General features: G+C 41.7%; 1 protein-coding gene across 4 annotated transcripts in view; it reads right to left on the minus strand.

Annotated features, from left to right (window-relative positions):
* rpgrip1l (RPGRIP1 like) overlaps positions 1–21,376 on the minus strand; it is a 240,230-nt gene that overhangs the window by 196,068 nt on the left and 22,786 nt on the right. For all 4 annotated transcript variants that reach the window (XM_060837720.1, XM_060837721.1, XM_060837723.1 and 1 more), the window contains exon 2: positions 871–958. In XM_060837720.1, coding sequence (XP_060693703.1) covers positions 871–958 — 88 coding nt within the window. The remainder of the gene's footprint in view (positions 1–870; positions 959–21,376) is intronic.

Below are 21,376 nucleotides of genomic sequence, written 5' to 3' on the forward strand. Positions count from 1 at the left end.
GATTTGAAGTTTTGATATAGGGAAGTGTTTAAATATGGTAAAGATTTCTCTTGATCCACGTGTACTTTAGGACATTTCATTAATCCCCAACCATACAATCTTTCTGCATCTAGCTTAAAAATATACACAGTCTGATTTCCCATCCGCATCAAATATAACAACTTCTTCCCTCTTTTCACATACGTGTTATGGAAACAAAGTCTTTCTTCAAACTGCAGTTCAATTATGAACCTCACCAAAAGTTGAAATTCTGAAGTTAAACTCCACATTCTTTCAGACATTCACACTTCCTTTCCTCAATGCAGCTCAATATCCATTTAGTAATTCTTATCTGATATTGTTTATGACATGAACATTAACAATCACAAGCAAGCTACACAATTTAGTTGGTATCATATACTTAACAAAGATACCATATAAGACCAAACAACAAGTTTCAAAAATACATTGACTTCACGTACTGACTCCACTGTTGCTTTAGGCAACTCATTGTGAATAAGAATTCAAGAATAACTTGATCCCATGTGGAATCATTTTAAGTGAACGTCATCTTAACATTTTTCATATAAAAATTCCTGAACAGAAAAGGGAAGAAAGGAAATGTAAGTTTTAAAATAGTGATCAAAATGACTTCTGTTTATGGTAACAGGATGTTATGGAGACAGAGAATCATGAAACAGGACTCAATCACTACTTGCATAAGGCACGTGAAGGGCACAATTAGTACCAGCTGATGTGCAGTAGTGGCTTTAATCAGTAAGCCCTGACCATTTGGATCAATGATACCATAAAAGGAAAAGATTATGAAGTAAAACTAATGGATCCACTGATCAAAGTATGTTGTAGTAATGACAAGCAGGTGCCTCCAACCTTGCAAGCCACCAATTCCAGCCAGGTTCATGCCGACATCCTTCACAGGGAGGTCTCCTGCTGTCTCATCAGATAGGCCCGACATTGTCTGTGAAAGAAAGAGAACAAATTACATTTGAGTGGTTTTTAAATCCACACCTTGTACCTTAACATTTTAGGATTTAATCACCAAGCAGCTGGGGTCATCTGACTTTTATGGCTTTTCTTCCAATTCAGTGTTTTGAAGCTAAGGTTGTTAAAGTAATCAAAACATATTGTGAATATTAAAAGTGGTGATAAAAAAAAATTTAGTTTAATCCTTACATTGTCTAAAACCTTTCATCTGTGATGCAGATAAGTTATGATACAAAGCTTAGAGCCACTTTGTTCTGCATTATGAAATAACTAACTCCAGCTTTAAAGCCTTTACCACCTGTTGTACATCTGGACACTTACTCTCAAGTAAATTTGTTAAATATTTGCCAACCCAGGTGTTTCTTCCTTTACAAGATGTTTTCCCTCATACTGAAGCCCCTGCAAAGTCAAAAATATGCACCCAATGTTGAAATTTACGCAGTAATTGGCAACTGTAATTAGAGATTACAATAATATACAAGCATTGTTTCCAAGCAAAGCTATGTTCAAACATTAATTCACATAGCTCACAATAATAATACATTTTAACAACTGAAGCAGTTAATTTATCACATAATCTTATTTAATAGAGCTGGTGGGTGACATAATATTATTAGTGGCAATGGATTTTTGTGGTAACAGAAACATTTTAGTTTCTTGATACTTTCCAGATCAACACTGTTAAGTAGAACAATTAACATAGATGGAGCTACAAAGGATCAGAAAGTGAGCTGAGTATTATCAGACCTTTCAAAAATATACCAGCTTACCACCTCAATAGTTTATCTGAATATGGCATGTTACAACAATAAAGAATGCCTTTGCTGGATCTTAATTGATGTATCTAAAAATATGCCAGACATCGTCCATTTTAGCAATGAGCTGTTTCTTAAAAGGTTCTTAAGGTTCCTTTGTCATTCTTTCTGGAAGCATATTCCATATACTTAAGGCTCAACAAAAACTTTCTGGTTGCAGTTCAAATTTTACCTTTCGATAACTAGAATCTACACTAATCTCATGATACAGTTTAAAAATAATTAAAAGAAGGACAGTTTGCATCTAAATTGGAAGAGAACTAATACACTGGCAAGGAGATTTGCTACAACTGCTCAGGAGGATTTAAACTAGTAAGGTGGGATCCAGGGCGATAGTGAGGAAGAAGATCAATCTGAGAAAAGAAGCAAGCCCAGTCAGGGCAGGCAGGGACAAAGCAGAGAACAAGGTAGGACTGAGAAATTAAATTGCATTTATTTCAATGCAAGGGGCCTAACAGGGAAGGCAGATGAACTCAGGGCACGGTTAGGAACATGGGACTGGGATATCATAGCAATTACAGAAACATGGCTCAGGGATGGACAGGACTGGCAGCTTATTGTTCCAGGGTACAAATGCTTCAGGAAGGATAGAAATGGAGGCAAGAGAGGAAGGGGGAGTGGTGTTTTTGATAAGAGATAGCATTACAGCTGTACTGACAGAGGATATTCCCAGAAATACATCCAGGGAAGTTATTTGGTTGGAACTGAAAAATAAGAAAGGGATGATCACCTTACTGGAATTGTATTATAGACCCCTTAATTGTCAGAGGGAAATTGAGAAACAAATTTGTAAGGAGATCTCAGTTATCTGTAAGAATAAGAGGGTGGTTATGAAAGGGGATTTTAACATTCCAAACATAGACTGGGACTGTCATAGTGTCAAGGATTTAGTTGGAGAGAAATTTATTAAGCATGTACAAGAAAATTTTCTGATTCACTACAGAAGGTGCAAAACTTGACCTACTCTTGGGAAATGAGGCAGGACAGGTGACTGGGGTGTCAGTGGGGGAGCACTTTGGGGCCAGAGACCAAGAACAAAGAACAAAAAAAACAAATAAAATTTAACAGCCTAGGAACAGGCCCTTTGGCTCTCCAACCTTAGCCGATCCAAATCTACTGTCTAAACCTGTCGCCCACTTCATAAGCATCTGTATCCCTCTGCTACCCACCACTCATGTATCTGTCCAGATGCACCTTAAGTGAATCTACCATGCCTGCCTCTACCACCTCTGCTGGCAACGCGTTCCAGACACCCACCACCCTCTGTGTAAAGTTCTTGCCATGTGTATCCCCCTCGAACTTTTCACCTCTCACCTTAAAAGTTTGACCTCTCGTTAGTGAATCCTTCACCTTGGGAAAAAAACTTACCTCTAACTACCCTGTCTATACCCTACATGAATCTGTAAACCTCAATCAGATCCCCCCTCAGTCTCCTTTTTCCTAATGAAAACAAACCTAACCTACTCAACCGCTCTTCCATACCAGGAAACATCCTCGTAAACCTTCTCTGCACCCTCTCCAAAGCATCCACGTCCTTTTGGTAACGTGTTACCAGCACTGTACACAGTATTTTAAATGTGGCCGAACCAATGTCTTGTACAATTTTAACATGACCTGCCAGCTCTTATCCTCAATACCCGTCTGATGAAGGTAAGCATACCATATGCCTTCTTGACCACTCTATCCACCTGTGCAGCAACCTTCAGGGTACAATGGACCTGCACTTCCAGATCTCTCTGCTCATCAACTTTTCCCAAGGCTCTTCCATTCATTGTATAATTCGCTGTAGAATTAGATTTGCCTAAATTCATCACCTCACATTTGTCTGGACTGATCTCCATCTGTCACTATTCCACCCACCTCTCCAGTCTATATACTCCTGTATTCTTTGACAGTCCCTTAATGCTTTCTGCTACTCCACCAATCTTCGTGTCATCTGCAAACTTGCTGATCATACCAACAGTGCCATCTTCCAGATCATTTATGTAAATCACAAACAACAGTGGCCCCAGCGCTGATCCCTGTGGAATATCACTGGTCACCTTTCTCCATTTCGAGAAACTCCCTGTCTCCTGTTGCTCAACCAGTTCTTTATCTACCTAGCTAAAACACCCTGTAACCATGTGACTTCACTTTCTCTATTAGTTTACCATGGGGAACCTTATCAAATACTTTACTAAAGTCCATGTATATGATATCAACAGCCCTTCTTTCATCTATCAACTTGGTCACTTCCTCAAAAGAACTCTATTAAGTTGGTAAGGCATGATCTCGCCCCTCCCTCCCCCCCCGCCCCCATAAAACCATGTTGCCTATCACTGATAAGCCCATTCTTTTCTAAATATAAATAGATCCTATCCGACAGTACCTTCTCCAGCAATGTTCCCACCACTGACGTGAAGCTCACTGGTCTGTAGTTACCCAGAATATCCCCACTACCCTTCTTGTACAGGGGGACAACAGGAGCATCTTTCCAGTCCTCCGGCACCTCACCTATGTTTAAGGATGCCACAAAGATATCTGTCAGGGCCCCAGCTATTTCCTCTCTCACCTCCCTAAGCAATCTGGGATAGATCCCATCCGGTCCTGGGGATTTGTCCACCTTAATAACCTCTAACCTACCCAACACATCTTCCCTACTTATATCAATGTGATCCAGACTACTCAAACTTCTACCTCTAATCTCAACAATCATCATGTTCCTCTCCTCAGTGAACACTGATGCAAAGTAATCATTCAGAATCTCACCCATTCTCTCAGGTTCGACACACAGCCTTCCTCTATTATCCTTTAGTGGACCAATCCTTTCTCTAGTTACCCTTTTGCTTCTTATATAAAAATAAAGTGCTTTGGGATTCTCCTTAATTCTGCTCACTAAAGCTACTTTAGAGTGGTCCAGGAAATGGCTGATGGAATTCAATGTGAGCAAATGCGAGGTCTTGCACTTTGAAAAAAAGAATAAAAGCATAGACTACTTTCTAAACGGTGAGAAAATTTGTAAAGCCAAAGTACAAAGGGATCTGGGAGTGCTAGTTGAGGATTCTCTAAAGGTAAACATGCAGGTTGAGTCCGTGATTAAGAAAGCGAATGCAATGTTGTTACTTATCTCAAGAGGGTTGGAATATAAAAGCACCGTTATGCTACTGAGACTTTATAAAGCTCTGGTTAGGCCCCATTTGGAGTACTGTGTCCAGTTTTGGTCCCCACACCTCAGGAGGGATATACTGGCACTGGAACATGTCCAGCGGAGATTCACACGGATGATCCCTGGAATGGTTGGTCTAACATACGAGGTACGGCGGAGGATCCTGGGATTGTATTCACTGGAGTTTAGAGGATTAAGGGGAGACTTAATAGAAACTTACAAGATAATACATGGCTTGGAAAGAGTGGATGCTAGGAAATTGTTTCCGTTAGGTGAGGAGACTAGGACCCGTGGACACAGCCTTAAAATTGGGGGTCAATTCAGAACAGAAATGGGGAGACATTTCTTCAGCCAGAGCGTGGTGGGCCTGTGGAATTCATTGCCACAGAGTGCAGTGGAGGCCGGGGCGCTAAATGTCTTTAAGGCAGAGATTGATAGATTCTTGATGTCTCGAGGAATTAAAGGCTACGGGGAGAATGCAGGTAAGTGGAGTTGAAATGCCCATCAGCCATGATTGAATGGTGGAGTGGACTCGATGGGCCGAATAGCCTTACTTCCACTCCTATGTCTTATAGTCTTACTTCATGACCCCTTTTGACCCACTTGATTCCTTGTTCAAAACTTGTCCAATATTTCTCCAGGGCCCATTCTGTTCTTAGCTGCCTGGACCTCATTTACGCTTCCATTTTCCTCTTGGCTAGTTGTACGATTTCTCCTGTCATCCATGGTTCATGAATCTTGCCTTTCCTATCCTTTGCCTTCAACAGGACATGCCTATCCTGCACTATCTTTGAAAGCCTCCCACATATCAAATGTGGACTTCCCTTCAAATAGCTGTGTCCAATCCACATTTCCCAGCTCTTGCCTAATTTTGATATAATTGGCCTTGGCCCAGTTTAGTACTCTTCCCTTAGGACCACTCTCTTTTTTGTCTACGAATATTCTAAAACTTACAGAATTGTGGTCGCTGTTCCCAAAGAAATCCCCCACCGCATCTTCTACCACCTGACCTGGCTCATTCCCCAATACCAAGTCCAATATGGCCCCTTCCCTTGTCGGACTATTGACATACTGCTCTAGAAAACTCTCTGGACGCTTCTTACAAATTCAACCCCATCCAGATCTCTGACGCTAAATGTATCCCAGTCAATGTTAGGAAAATTAAAATCTCCCCTCACCACTACCCTATTGCCTCTACATCTTTCCATAATTTGTTTACCAGTTTGTTCTTCTACCTCACGCTCAGTTGGGAGCCCTATAATACAGTCTCAACAGTGTAACTGCACCCTTCTTATTTCTCAGCTCCACCCATAATGCCTCATTACCCAAGCCCTCCATAGTGTCCTCCTTTAGTTCAGCTGTGATATCATCCCTGACCAGCAATGCAACTCCACACCCACTTTTACTTCACTCCCTGTGTCTATATCCTGGAACATTTAGTTGCCAATCATGCCCTTCCTTCAAACAAGTCTCTGTGATTGCAATAACATCACACTCCCAGGCACTAATCCAAGCCCTAAGTTCATCTGCCTTACACACTACACTCCTTGCATTAAAGTAGATGCACTTCAGGCCACCATTTCTGTTGCGTTCATCTGCTGTCTGCCTACTCTTGCCTTTATTAATGCTATCTTCATGATTATTACTGTCTCCAGTTTCCACCTCGCTGTCTACTTGTCTTCTCTTCTGGTTCCCAGCTGCCTGCCACATTAGTTTCAAACCTCCCCAACAGCAGTAGCAAAAACTCCCCCAAGGACATTGGTTCCAGTCTGGTTCAGATATGGACTGTCCCTTGAGTAATATTCCCACCTTCCCCAGAACTGGTCCCAATGTCCAACAAATCTGAATCCCTCCCTCCTATACCTCCATCAAACCACGTGTTCATCCTGCCTATTTTTTCATTTCTACCCTGGCTATCACATGGTACTGGTAGTAATCCCAAGATCAGTACCTTTGATGTCCTCCTCTTTAACTTCTCTCCTAGCTCCCTGAATTGTCCTTTCCGGACCTCATCTCATTTTTTACTTATATCGTAGGTGGCAAAATGCACCAAGACAACTGGCTGTTCACCCTCCCCTTTAGAATGCTCTGCAGTCGATCAGTGACATCCCTGACCCAAGCACCTGGGAGGCAACATACCATCTGGGAGTCCGGTTTTCGGCCACAGAACCACCTACCTACTCCCCTCACAATAGAATCCCCTATGACTATGGTCCTATGAGTCTTTTTCCTGCCCTTCTGAACAGCAGTGCCCACCACAGTGCCATGATCTTGGCAACTACTGCCCTCTCCTGGTAAGTCATCACCCCCAACAGTATCCAAAACGATATACCTGTTTTGGAGGGAGATGACCCCAGGGGACACCTGCACTGCCTTCATACTCTTTTTATGTCTTTGGTCACCCACTCATTGTCTCCCTCAGCAATTCTAAACTGCGGTGTGAACAGTTCACTCAACATGCTATCCATGACATCCTCAGCATCGCAGATGCTCCATAGTGAGTCCATCCGCAGCTCCAGAGCAGTCATGCAGTCAAACAAGAGCTGCAACTGGACACACTTCTTGCAAGTGTAAAAGTCAGGAATGTCAACCACGTTCCTGAGCTCTCATATCAAGCAAGAGGCACATGCCACGGGTCTGAGGTCCCCTGCCCTTGTAAGCTTAGCTTTATATCAACTAGATTAGAGTGGTGCTGGAAAAGCACAGCAGGTCAGGCAGCGTCTGAGGAGCAGGAAATTGATGTTTCGGGCAAAAGCCCTTCATCATATCAACTAAATAAAACCAAACAATGCACTTAAATATTTGAAAAAGAAAGAAAAAGAAAAAATAAAAGCCTTAATTTACAGAGTCTTTTTCTTCTGGTTAGAGGAGGGTTAGACCATAATTCTATTATTTTTAAATAGTGATGGAAAAGGATAGACCAGATCTAAAAGCTGAAGTTCTAAATTGGAGAAAGGCCAATTTTGATGGTATTAGGCAAGAACTTTCAAAAGCTGATTGGGCGCAGATGTTCGCAGTTTAAGGGACAGCTGGAAAATGGGAAGCCTCCAAAAATGAGATAATGAGAGTCCAGAGAAAGTATATTCCTATTATGGTGAAAGGGAAAGCTGGTAGGTATAGAGAATGCTGGATGACTAAAGGAATTGAGGGTTTGGTTAAGAAAAAGAAGGAAGCATATGTCAGGGATAGACAGGATAGATCGAGTGAATCCTTAGAAGAGTATAAAGGCAGTAGGAATATACTTAAGAGTGAAATCAGGAGGGCAAAAAGGCAACATGAAATAGCTTTGGCAAATAGAATTAAGGAGAATCAAAAGGGTTTTTACAAATACATTAAGGACAAAAGGATAATTAAAGATAGAATAGGGCCCCTCAAAGATCAGCGAGGCGGCCTTTGTGTGCAGGCCAGGAGATGGGAGGGGAGGGGGAGATACTAAATGAGTATTTTGCATCAGTATTTACTGTGGAAAAGGACATGCAAGATATAGAATGTAGGGAAATAGATGGTGACATCTTGAAAAATGTCAATATTAAAGAGGAAGAAGTGCTGGATGTCTTGAAACACATAAAAGTGGATAAATCCCCAGGACCTGATCAGTTGTACCCTAGGACTCATGGGAAGCTAGAGAAGTGATTGCTGTGCCTCTTGCTGAGATATTTGTATCATCGATAGTCACAGGTGAGGTGCCAGAAGACTGGAGGTTGGCAAACGTGGTGCCACTGTTTAAGAAAGGTGGTAAGGACAAGCCAGGAAACTATAGACCAGTGAGCCTGACATCAGTGGTGGGCATGTTGTTGGAGGGAATCCTGAGGGACAGGATGTACACATTACTTGGAAAGGCAAGGACTGATTAGGGATAGTCAACATGACTTTGTGCGTGGGAAGTCATGTCTCACAAACTCGATTGAGTTTTTTGAAGAAGTAACAAAGAGGATTGATGAGGGCAGCGCGGTAGACATGATCTATATGGACTTCAGTAAGGCTTTCAACAAGGTTCCCCATGGGAGACTGGTCAGCAAGGTTACATCTCATGGAATATAGGGAGAGCTAGCCATTTGGATACAGAACTGGCTTAAAAGGTAGATGACAGAAGGTGGTGGTGGAGGTTTGTTTTTCAGATTGGAGGCCTGTCACCAGTGGAGTGCCTCAAGGATTGGCGCTGGGTCCACTATGTTTTGTCATTTACATAAATTATTTGGATGTGAGCTTGAGAGGTATAGTCAGTAAGTTTGTGGATGACACCAAAATAGGAGGTGTAGCGGACAGTGAAAAAGGTTACCTCGGATTACAATGGGATCTTGATCAGATGAGCCAATGGGCTAAGGGGTGGCAGATGCAGTTTAATTAAGTTAAACGCAAGGTACTGCATTTTGGGAAAGCATATCTTAGCAGGACTTATACACTTAATGGTAAGGTTCTAGGGAGTGGTGCTGAGTGCAGGTTCATGGCTCCTTGAAAGTAGAGTCGCAGGTAGATAGGATAGTGAAGGCAGCATTTGGAATGCTTTCCTTTATTGGTCAGAGTATTGAGTACAGGAGTTGGAAGGTCATGTTGCAGCTGTACAAGACATTGGTTAGACCATTTTTGGAATATTGCGTGGAATTCTAGTCTCCTTCCTATTGGAAGGATGTTGTGAAACTTGAAAGGGTTCAGAAAAGATTTACAAGGATGTTGATTGAGTTGCAGGATTTGAGCTATAGGGAGAGGTGTGTGTGGAATGGGCTGCCAGAAACAGTAGTGGAGGCTCGTACAATTGCAACACTTAAAATGTATCTGAATGGGTGTATGAATAGGAAGGGTTTGGGTGCTGGCAGGTGGGACTAGATTGGGTTGGGATATCTGGTCAGCACGGACGAGTTGGACTGAGAGGTTGTTCCCATCCCAACCCAATCTAGTTCCACCTGCCAGCACCTGGCCCAAATCCCTCCAAACCCTTCCTTTTTAAATACCCATCCAGATGCCTTTTAAATGTTGCAATTGTACTAGCCTCTACCACTTCCTCTGGCAGCTCATTCCATATGCATTAAAGAGTTTCCCCTTCGATCTCTTTTATATCTTTCCCCTCTCACCCTAAACTATGTTCTCTAGTTCTGGACTCCCCTCCCCAGGGAAAAGACTTTGTCTATTTATCTGATCCGTGCCGCTCATGATTTTATAAACCTCTATAAGGTCACCCCTCAGCCTCCGATGTTCTAGGGAAAACAGTGAAAATGTCTCTATAGCTTGATGACAAGAAGCTGGTGCAATCTGTTAATTTGAAAACTTAAAGAGTGGAATTCCATTTGAATTGACTAACAGTAAAAAGACAGCGTAGAGGAGTAATTTGAAGCATGGCGTTATTTGTACTAAGAACGTTTTTCCCTCTTTTTGGTTAAAAATATATTTAGATATTAAGAAATATCTGCAGACTCATGTTATAATTTGTTTCAGCGACTAATCACTATGCTAACCAACTGTAAAACAAAAATACCAGTACAGAAGCTTGGACATGGTCAGTCAGCTGCTCAGGGTAGTCAGAGTTGGGAAACCCTACACATAGTGGGTGAGGGTGGGAAAGATGGATGGCACATTTGTTACTTTTGGTGCATGTTTGGTGATGTCCTGAGAGGGTGAGTAGGCTGTGCAGAACAGATTCAGCTAGGCAAAAGTCAGGACTGCAGATGCTGGAAACCAGAGTTGCTGATGAAGGGCTTTTGCCTGAAATGTCGATTTTCCTGCTCCTCGGATGTTGCCTGACCTGCTGTGCTTTTCCAGCACCAGTCTGATCAGAACAGATTCAGGGCTAGTCAAGGTCAGATGTTAGTGAGCTTGAGAGTGAATGGGGAAGATGTTGCTGGAAATGGTGGGTACAGGAGCAGAGATAGTCAGTGTGAGGTATCAACAAGGACATGCTGGCACTTCCATGGCAGAGTGGAAAAGGCCATTGATTGTCTTCCTATGTTCTGTGCATTCCTTCAGATGGCTGAGATGGCACTGGCCTGGATGGTAACCTTAGTCCAGGTTGGCGTGGTTCCAGTAGAGTGGGTTTTTTTCTTGGCCTGGGGGAAAAGGACATCTTGTCTCTGCATCATCCCATCCCCATCAGCAGCATCTCCATGTCCCTGCCCACAAAAGCGAGGTACCACATTTCCATTGTCTGCTACATCCAGGGCCAATATCAGAAACCATGCAGGGCAGCTGTGGACTGACAGCTCTTGTCTGGATGCACAATACCTTTTTAAAGACGGTGCTGTACCAAAGATGTTGGTCAGTTTTGGGATATTCAGGAAGTGGTGAATTGTTTTGGAAATGGCACATGGTGTAATGGTGTTAGAATGTGTGGAGGGGCACCAAAGGGTGGGTTAGGTAATAAATCAGGTGGGTTTTGTAAAATAGGGTGATAGATGTCCCCAAGCATCACAATGTGAAACCATCTTAAAAACCTGACAAAATTGATACTTAGTGAAAGAAATTAAGATTCAGCCCATGATCTATCAAGCCAGTTTTCATTCTGCGATCTGACTTGTGCAGCGTTACCACTGGATGGGATCAGGAGATTGGCTGGAATGAATGTAGTGCAGCCAGCAGATATAGATGCTAATTGATAGTATCAGTTGAAGATTCTGATGAAGAGCACTATATGGTACCATTCAACAGGTCAGTTACAGTAGGTCAAAATTTACTTAAGACTGTGCTATCATTTGTGTTAGGCTAACTATTATTTTTGTTTCGATTTTTATTGGTATTTTTGGTGGTTCATAGGCCCCATTATTTCTACTGCATGATTTTCTATATATGCCGTCATGTGGGAAGACAATTACAGCATTATAGGAGAACTACCTGTAGTTTAACACTTACAATTACCAAGTCTGTGACTTGTTCCTGCACGAACTTAATTTATACAACAGGAATTTAATTTACATTGAATGCACAGGCATGTTATCAATTTCTTACCATTAGTTGAATGAATAAAAGTCACTTTTAACTTGTACAAACCATCAAATCTAGTGACCAATTATTCAATCTCATTGCAGTTACATGGAAATGCACGTTGTATTAATGGAATTTTGTTTCAGACCGCCCTCGAAGGATTTGGAATAAAATTCTGTGGATGAATTTATATGACAGGAATTATTCTGCAGTCAGTCAAGAGAACTTTGTTTTTGTTTTCATGTGTAAATGTAACTAAGGAAATATTTTCCAAGTTCAAATAATGCTGAATTTAGGAGAGAAGTATGTTGTTGTATTTGAAATAATTAATTTAATATAAAATTTTGTCAATATATTCTTGGACGGAGTACTTTGCACGTAAAATATTCTATATTAAATAAATAATCAATTGGTTTATACCCTGAACCTTGGTCTGATGGAGTATACTCCCAATCTATCAGTAGATGATGATGAAAATCAAATGGTAGCAAATAGCATATCTTACTAAACTGGAGTAAAGCAGTAAACAAATAACCAAAGAATTGCGGAGGCTGAACATTAGAAACAAAACAGAAATTGCTGGAAAAACTCAGCAGATCTGGCAACACCTGTGGAGAGAAAGCAGAGTTAACATTTTGGGTCCAGTAACCCTTGCTCAGTTATTTTCTTTGCCTTATAGGAGTACAATCTTACTCATAATGGGAGTAGGGGGAGAACAGGTGTTCCCAATGATCAATGCAATTAACAAATAATTATTATTCAACAAATATGGTTCAATACCTGCAACATGACATTGAAGACAAGTATAAATAAATACATTAATGCATGCATCAGTAACCAGGAAGACATTGTTTGAAAATAATTTGCAAAAGAACTAGAGAGGCTCGAGAAAACATTTACACGGTGTTGCTATGACCTAGAAGGAATTGCAAGGAAGTGTGATAGGAGATTCAGTAGCAACAAGGGAATTGAAAACATATTTGAAAAGTATATATTGACAGTGATCTGGGAAAGATAAGCGTGGGATTAATAGCGCTTTCAAAGAAAAGCACAGCCAGGTTGGGTCAGCAGGCCTCCTGTGTTGTGAAATTCTTAAATAATTAATGCAAGAATGTTTTGTTAAAATTCTATCAAATAATTGAGAAATTAAGTAATTGAGATTATAGCCCACACTTTTATTTTAGTTTTATCTTTAAATAGGTTTTCTAGTAATGCTAAGTGCTATATTTTTAGCAAAACAGTAATGCATTAGAAGAAGATGTTAGCATAGGCCTGAACATTGAAAGGAGATTGATGAGCTCAAGAATTCCAGCAAAGTATAACAGTTTGCATTTATATAGTGGAACTTATGTACAGAAATGTTCCATTGTGTGCAAAGAGGAAGAAAGGAAATAATGAACTTGATGCAAGTGTTGAAAGGGGCTTCAATATGTTAAAAAGATAAATTTTGAGACGTATTTTAAAAACAGATAAAAAAGTTCACTTGCTTTAAAAGAGGTAAGTCAGAATGTATTACTGAGATGTCTGAATTCTCCATCATCAATAGTGGAGCAGGGAAAAGGGATAGTAAACAGTCACATGGCAAAAAGTCATAGGATAGGGAAAAAGGAGTTTTGATGAAATAGCGTAGGAGCTATTAGATCCTTCCAAAAAGTGAAATTTGACAAGAAATTATAATCAATACAATTTTAATTCGCTGTATGAATCACACAAGAAAAATGGGTACTAACTCATCTCGCAGAAGGAGCTCAGTTACTCGCCCTTGAGATTTAAAAGTCATAATTTTTAGTACCAGGATTCATTTACATTTTCTGACTGATAATGGACTAGAATGGACTTATCTTCAAACTAATTGCAAATATGAATCTCTAAAGAATGAAAATTTCCCAAGAATTACCAGATATTATGGTTATTAAGACCTTATATATGGTCGGAACACTGTGCAATAATTGTTTTCCACGAAGCCAGACCCTCTGAGATTTATGTGACAGCAAGTAAGCTTGTGTGTGGTACTACTTCAAGATTATTGTTAATGTCATGGACCACATGTCATTTAAAATATTGATTGGAATCGAAAATTTTGAAGTGGACTCATTTGCCAAAAAAAAAGCTTTGTGATCTAGCAATTAAGAATGTTCACTGAAAAGATTTAAGCAAGGAAAATCTGTGGTCATTTTGAGTGACAAACCAAGTATTTAACCACAAAAATGTGAGGCATTCTGTAATTCTCTTAGATTATGTATCAACTTGCACAACTAACTTTAATACAGGCAAAGTACAGTAAAACTGTGCTGCTAAATCTGGCAAACAGGCCTGTATATTTGATATGCACATTCACAAACATTTTCACATGAAACTTCCTGTAAGGCATGATAAAATCTAGCTATTAATAATATTGTAGGATTCATCAAGTAGATCTCTGGCAACAATATCAAAGGGCTTATTGCTAATACTAATTTGAATGGTAACAGGAATTGTGAAAATAGTTAGATTGAACACTTTTTGGAAAGCACTAACAAATTAATGTCTAATACATAGATGTTCAAAAGTCTGCTAAAGTAGCCTAAGTTCACATACTAAAGTATTCTTGCATCTTCAGTAAGTTTCCTTTCAGCTGGTTATCCTTCGGTTACTCTTTCATTTGTAGGTGGTTGTTTCACTTCATAAACTACAATAACTAAACTACGACTTCAAATTTCAGCTTGTTGAAGAATTGTACCACTTTAGAGGGCAGTCACTAGGTCAGAGAAGGACTGCTAAATGAATAATGTAGAGACCAAGCACACAAACTCCGTTCATATCCAAAGTACAGAAGAGTTTCAGGTACATGTCGATTAATCTAAAAGGTTCCAAAACCCTACCAGAAGCCAAAGTGAACAAAATAATATTCTGCATCATAAAAATGTGAGCATGTACCTGTCAGGTAAAATAAAATTGACCTCAGCTGATGTGTCTGCCTGCCCTTGCAGTACAGTGATGTGTCTATTGGCCTCCCTTGTATTGAATTTTATTTTCGACTATACCCTGTAACTTGGAGGGTGTCCAGGGCTGGTAGACCTGGATGGTCTGGCCATCTGGACCAGGAAATGCATGCAAAAATGAGTGACGGACCAGTCTGCTTCTGCCTGTCACTTGGGAACAGGTATGTTTTGCAACCGGGCTAAAGAATGACTTGTTACCCAGGTAAGAGGCGTCATTCCCTCACCCAGGTATGGTGGTCGAGGCAGGTTGATGACCCTGTGGATTGGCCATGGGGTCAGGGTCAGAAGGTGGAGGAGGAACAATTTGGGAACTTGAGATTGGGGGAGAAGGGTCAGCGGGTTGTTGATCTTGGCCTGTCTCTGTCTTACATTGTACCATTGATGCCAGTCCTCCCAATCTCAAGTCTGACTCTTTTCATCATTTTGATGTTTGGGTCTGGACTTATTATATCTTCTTTGGCTCTCCCCTATTGTCCTTTTCAATTTTCTTCCTATTCCCAACTTCTCTACTTTTCCATACTGATTCCTCTTTTCGTTTAGATTTGGTCAGCCAGAAATGATAAACTGACCACCCAATTTCTTTCTTTTTCTCATTCTCCCTTTGTCCTAGGATATCTGCTAGATGTATTAAGCAATCGGAATTAAACATGCCATTTGGGGAAATAGCTTCTCTGTCTTCTGTATCCATTTCACCCATTTGTCAACAAATTTTATGGAATCAGGCCTGTAATGGGCATACATGCATGCCAAATGTGTTCACTTCTGAGGGTGCGCCTCATGAGAGACATCGATCCCCATTCTGTTGAGAGCTGACAGACAAATTCATACGTGCCCATACTGTTGCGATCATGTAATCATTCAAACTGCACGTCCTTTCTTCGTTATTAAATTTAATTTAGTAGTAAAATCATATATTGGGGTCTCAGATCCAGTGGGCAGATCCCAGGTCCATTAAACTATTGGATCCCAGGTCCCACAACAGCCTCCATGCAGTCTAACCAAAATCGGGACCCCTGACTCCTTTTCCCGCAGGTGGGCTCCAAGCACTCCCCTTTAAAGAACATAGAACAGTACAGCACCGTACAGGGCCTTCGGTCCTTGATGTTGTGCCAACCTTTTTTCCTACTCAAAAATCAGACTAACCTACATACTCTTTGTTGTACTATCATCCTTGTGCCTATCCAAGAGTCATTTAAATGTCCCTAATGTATCTGACTCTACTACCATTGCTGGCAGTACAATCCACGCACCACCACTCTGCGTAAAGAACCTACCTTTGACATCTCCCCTGAAACTTCCTCCAATCACCTTAAAATTATGCCCCCACCGCCACAGCCATTTCTGTCCTGGGAAAGGCTCTGGATATCTATGTCTCTCATCATCTTGTACGCCTCGATCAAGTCACCTCTTATCCTTCTTCGCTTCAAATGAGAAAAGTGCTAGTTCCCTCAACCTTACTTCATAAGACAAGCCCTCCAGTCCAGGCAGCATCCTGATAAATCTCCTCTGCACCCTCTTTAAAACTTCCACATCCTTTCGAGAATGAGGCGACTGGAACCGAACACAATATTCCAAGTGTGGTCTAACCAGGGCTCTACAGAGCTGCAGCAGTACCTCGCGTCTCTTAAACACAATCCCACTGCTAATGAAAGCCAACACACCATATGCCTTCTTGACAACCTTACCAACTTGGGAGAGAACCTTGAAGAATCTATGCACGTGGACCCCAAGATCCTTCTGTTCCTCTACACTGCTGCAAATATTGCCTTTAACCCTGTATTCTGCATTCAAATTCCACCTTCCAAAGTGAATCACTTCACTCTTTTCCAGGTTGAATTCCACCTGCCACTTATCAGCCCAGTTGTACATCGCGTCAATGTCCCACTGTAACCTACCAACAGCTCCAACCTATCTACCACTCCACCAACCTTCGTGTCATTGGCAAACTTAGTAACCCACCCTTTCACTTCCTCATCCATGTGATTTACAAAAATCACAAAGAGTAGAGGTCCCCGATCCGATCCCTATAGAACACCGCTGGTCACCAAGCCTCAGGCTGAATACATTCTATCAAACAATCACCACCCTCTGTCTTCTATGGGCTAGCTAATTCTGTATCCAAACATCCAAATTTCACTGTATCCCATGCCTCCTTACTTTCTGAATAAGCCTACCATTAGGAACCTTATCAAATGCCTTGCTAAAATCCATGTATACCACGTCCACTGCTCTACGTTCATCAGTGTATTGTCACGTCCTCAAAGAATTCAATAAGGTTCATGAGGCATGACCAGCCCCTCACAAAGCCATTCTGCCCATTTCTAATCAAACTATGGTTTTTTAAAGTAATCATAAATCTTCTCTCTCAGAATCCTCTTCAATACTTTACCCACCACAGATGTGAGACTGACTGATCTGTCATTCCCACGATCGTTCCTTTTCCTTTTCTTCAACAGGGAAATAACATGTGCCATCCTCCAATCATTTGGTACTACTCCATCGGACAGTGAGGATGCAAAGATCATCGCCAAAGGCGCAGCAATCTCTTCCCTCGCTTCCTGTAGTAACCTAGGTATATCCCATCTGGCCCAGAGGATTTATCAATCCTTAATGATTTTCAAAATTTTCAGCACATCCTCCTTTTTAACATCAACCTGTTCAAACACACCAGTCCTCAGGAATGTCAAGGTCCCTCTCAGTAATGAAATCTAAAACAAAGTATTAATTAAGGACCTCCCCTATCACCTCCAACACCAGGTGCAAGTTGCTTCCGCTATCCCTGATCAGCCCTACCCTTACTCTGGCCAACCTCCTGCTTCACACGCAAGTGTAGAATGTCTTAGGGTTTTCCTTAATCCTACCTGCAAAAGCTTTTTCATGCCTCCTTCTATCGCTCAAAGTCCATTCTTCAGTTCCTTCCTGGTTATGTCTTAATCCTCTAGAGCCATGTCTGATCCTTGCTTCCTCAACCTTAAGTAAGCTTCCTTCTTCCTCTTGACTTTATGTTCCACGCCCCTGGTCACTCAAGGTTCTTTCAACCTACCATCCCTTCCTTGCCTCAGTGTGACAAACCTGTCCAGCACGATCAGCAAGTGCTCCCTTAACAACCTCGGCATTTCTATTATGCATTTCCCTGAGAACATCTGTTCCCAATTTAGGTTCCCCCAATTAAATACTTTCCCACACTGTCTGCTGCTATCCCTTTCTATAAGCATAGTAAAGGTCAGGAAGCTGTGATCACTACCACCAAAATGCTCTCCCACCGAGAGATCTGACACTCGGCATGGTTCGTTGCCAAGCACCAAACCCAATATGGCCTTCCTTCTAGTCAGCCTATCTACATATTGAGTCAGGTACCCTTCCTGGACACACCTGACAAAAACCGCTCAATCCAAACTGTTTGAACTAAGGAGGTTCCAATCAATATTAGGGAAATTAAAGTCACCCATGACAACTTTTGCACCTTTCCAAAATCTGCCTCCCAATCTTCTATTCCATGTCTCTGTTGCTATTGTGGGGTATGTAGAAAACTCCCAATAAAGTGACTACTTTTTTCCTGTTTCAGACTTCCATGCATACTGACACCGTAGACAAACCCTCCTCCATGACTCCTTTTCTGCAGCTGTGATACTATCCCTAATTAGCAATGCCACCCCTCCACCTCTTTTACCTCCCCTCCCCTATTCCTTTTGAAACATCTAAACCCCTCGAGCTGTTCAGGGAGAGGTGGGCAACACAGGGAGTGCAGTGCTTTATTTCCCCTTCCAAATTTATTTTGATTTAATCACTACCCTACTTTTTTGATTTCGCATTATTGCCCTTTGATGAGAAGGGTACTGCTTGTCACTGGCCACTTGGGGATTTCCTTTCTTCCTGGTGGCGGAAGTTGAATATAAGTATATGAAACATCTAAATCCTGGAACATTCAACAACCATTCCTGCCCTTGCAATATCTAAGTCTCTGTGATGGCCACAACATCACAATTTCAAGTACTGAACCATGCTTTAAGTTCATCGTCCTTATTCTTGATACTTCTTACACAAAAGTAGACAATCTTCATCAAACTGACTGCACCTTTGTTCTATCAAGTGCCTATCTGTCCTCACAGACTCTTTGCTCACTGTATCTGGCTGTTCACTACATACTCCATCATCTGATTCGTAGCTCCGGTTCCCACCCAACCGCCAATCCTCCCGAAGAGCTCTAGCAAACCTCCCGTCCAAGATATTGGTGCCCCTCCAAGATAGTTCAAGTGCAACCCATCCTTCTTGTACAGGTTCCACCTTCCCCAGAAGGTATCACAACAATCCACATATCTCAAGCCCTCCACCCTACACCAGCCCTGTAGCAATGTGTTCACCTGCACTTACTCTCTACTCCTAGCCTCACCAGCACGTGGCATCAGTATCCATCCTGAGGTTACTACTCTGCTTGTCCTGCCTTCTAGCTTCCATCCTAACATCCCATATTATTTCTTCAGGTCCTCATCCCTTTCTCTACCTATGTCATTGGTACCGATGTATACCGTCACTTCTGGCTGCTCTCCATTGCAACATTACGGCAATACCTATGCCCTCCTACAGCAAGTTACTAGTGGCTCATGCCCTATTGTCTGATTAAGGGGACTCTAAACCCTTTTCTCTGTAACTTCACTCACCGTACTTACTTCTTTACTAACGTCTCTACTGATTGGCTTGCCTCGTACTTGACCACAGGTCACAAACCCCAAATCTTACTGGCAAACAAACCAAAGGGATAAAAGTCTCTACCTTTTTTATGTCACAGCTGGTTCATTTACTGACAAGGCACGGACCCAAGACCTGTGCTTCAAGCCAAAGGGTTAGCAATCTCAGGGGGAACTTCAAGAATTGTCGAAAGTGTGCCCAACCAAAAATAAACATTGAAGAGTTCCTACAAAAGTTAGAAAGCTCACGTAAATATTACAACCCAAATTGTGAAGATATTGAATTGATGATGGACGCTTATTTGGACACCAATAAATGGAGACAGGTTAAGGGTAAAAGTAACTGGCTGTAGGGCCCCTGTAATGAGGAACTTTTAACACAATTGTGGGAAGGTCTGAAGAAAGTTTTGGGTGAGAGCTACCCAAAAAGTGTACATTAGGGAAAGACTCATGGAACTATGCAACAGACAAATGAAGATGTGGGTGACTATGTTGAGCAGCTGCACGTAGCCTTTGAGCAATATTTGGTTACTGAGCGAGAAGTGGGGACACCTGCCCTTGTAAGTATTATTGTAAACAGGCTGCAATCATGTATGAAGCAAATGTTTTGCACCCTGTTGGATGGGAAGCTATAGCTAATTTGAATGAAATCTCAAGTATTTTGCAATGCGGACAGTGCCAGTTAGAGCATCAGCAACAAAAGGATAAGGAGTGGTCTGATTGCAACCTTCTTGCTGGGGCCACTAAACCGTCCCATGACCATCCAAGGAATCACTGAGGTCGGGAACGAGGGTGGATAGACCCAAAGACCCAGCCCACAGGATGGAAATTGCTTTGTATGTGGCCAACCTGTATGTGGGTAAGGTATTGCCCAAATGGCTCAGAGGGGAATGTCGTCCCTATTACTATCACCAACCCTTTTCCCCACCCTCACTACCTATGATAGCAACCATAAAAGGTGCCATTCCCAGATAAAAGATAGAATGTCACCCTTTCAACTCATTCAACGTGAATCATTACAACCCAAGGAGCCATTTGTTTCTGTCACTGTTAAGGGAAAACCTCTGACTTTCTTGGTAGACATTGAAGCCGCCTATTCTACTCTGAAAATCATGGATTGCCCTTCTCTGTGTCATACAGATAAGACTGTTACGATTGTGGGGCTACAGGACAGCCATTGACCTACCCATGTCCAGCATACCAGGCTGGACTGGGGAACACCAATTTTTGATTGCAGACAATGTTCCTTGCAATCTCCTGGGATGAGATCTGCTCTACAAACTAGAATGTTCCCTTGTTTGCAATCAACGGGCATGGAGTTGCAGGTTCCATTGCAACATTACAGTAATGCCTATTTCTTTCTATAGTAAGTTATTAGTGGCTCATGCCCCATTGTCTGGTGGTATGTGATTAATAAGACCTTCCCTCCATCCATTCTCCAGGCACTTCTATGACTGTTGGATCTCCCTCAGATCTGGTCTCACTTGCAGTTAAACATTCTGGACACTTCCACATGGCACTGCCACTTCCACTGTACTGCGTATTATGATATTCTTGGTTACCACCAGAACTATGAACTGAAAATGTGTTGCTGGAAAAGCGCAGCAGGTCAGGCAGCATTCAAGGAACAGGAGATTCGACGTTTCGGGCATAAGCCCTTCTTCAGGAATTTTTAAACTAGGAATATGAGGCAAGGACCACTGGCAAGATCAGTGAATCTTTCTTTATGACTTTTCCTTTTTTTTTGTGTCTGAAAGGAAGGTATTGCCTTCTGCGTCTTTCTGCCTCCCAATGCCTCTTTCAACACCGCTCCACTATATTCTTAACGTCGCGCTCTGATTCGAGGTAGAGGATCTG

This window comes from Hemiscyllium ocellatum, chromosome 17, assembly GCF_020745735.1.
Source record: "Hemiscyllium ocellatum isolate sHemOce1 chromosome 17, sHemOce1.pat.X.cur, whole genome shotgun sequence".
Taxonomy (NCBI): domain Eukaryota; kingdom Metazoa; phylum Chordata; class Chondrichthyes; order Orectolobiformes; family Hemiscylliidae; genus Hemiscyllium; species Hemiscyllium ocellatum.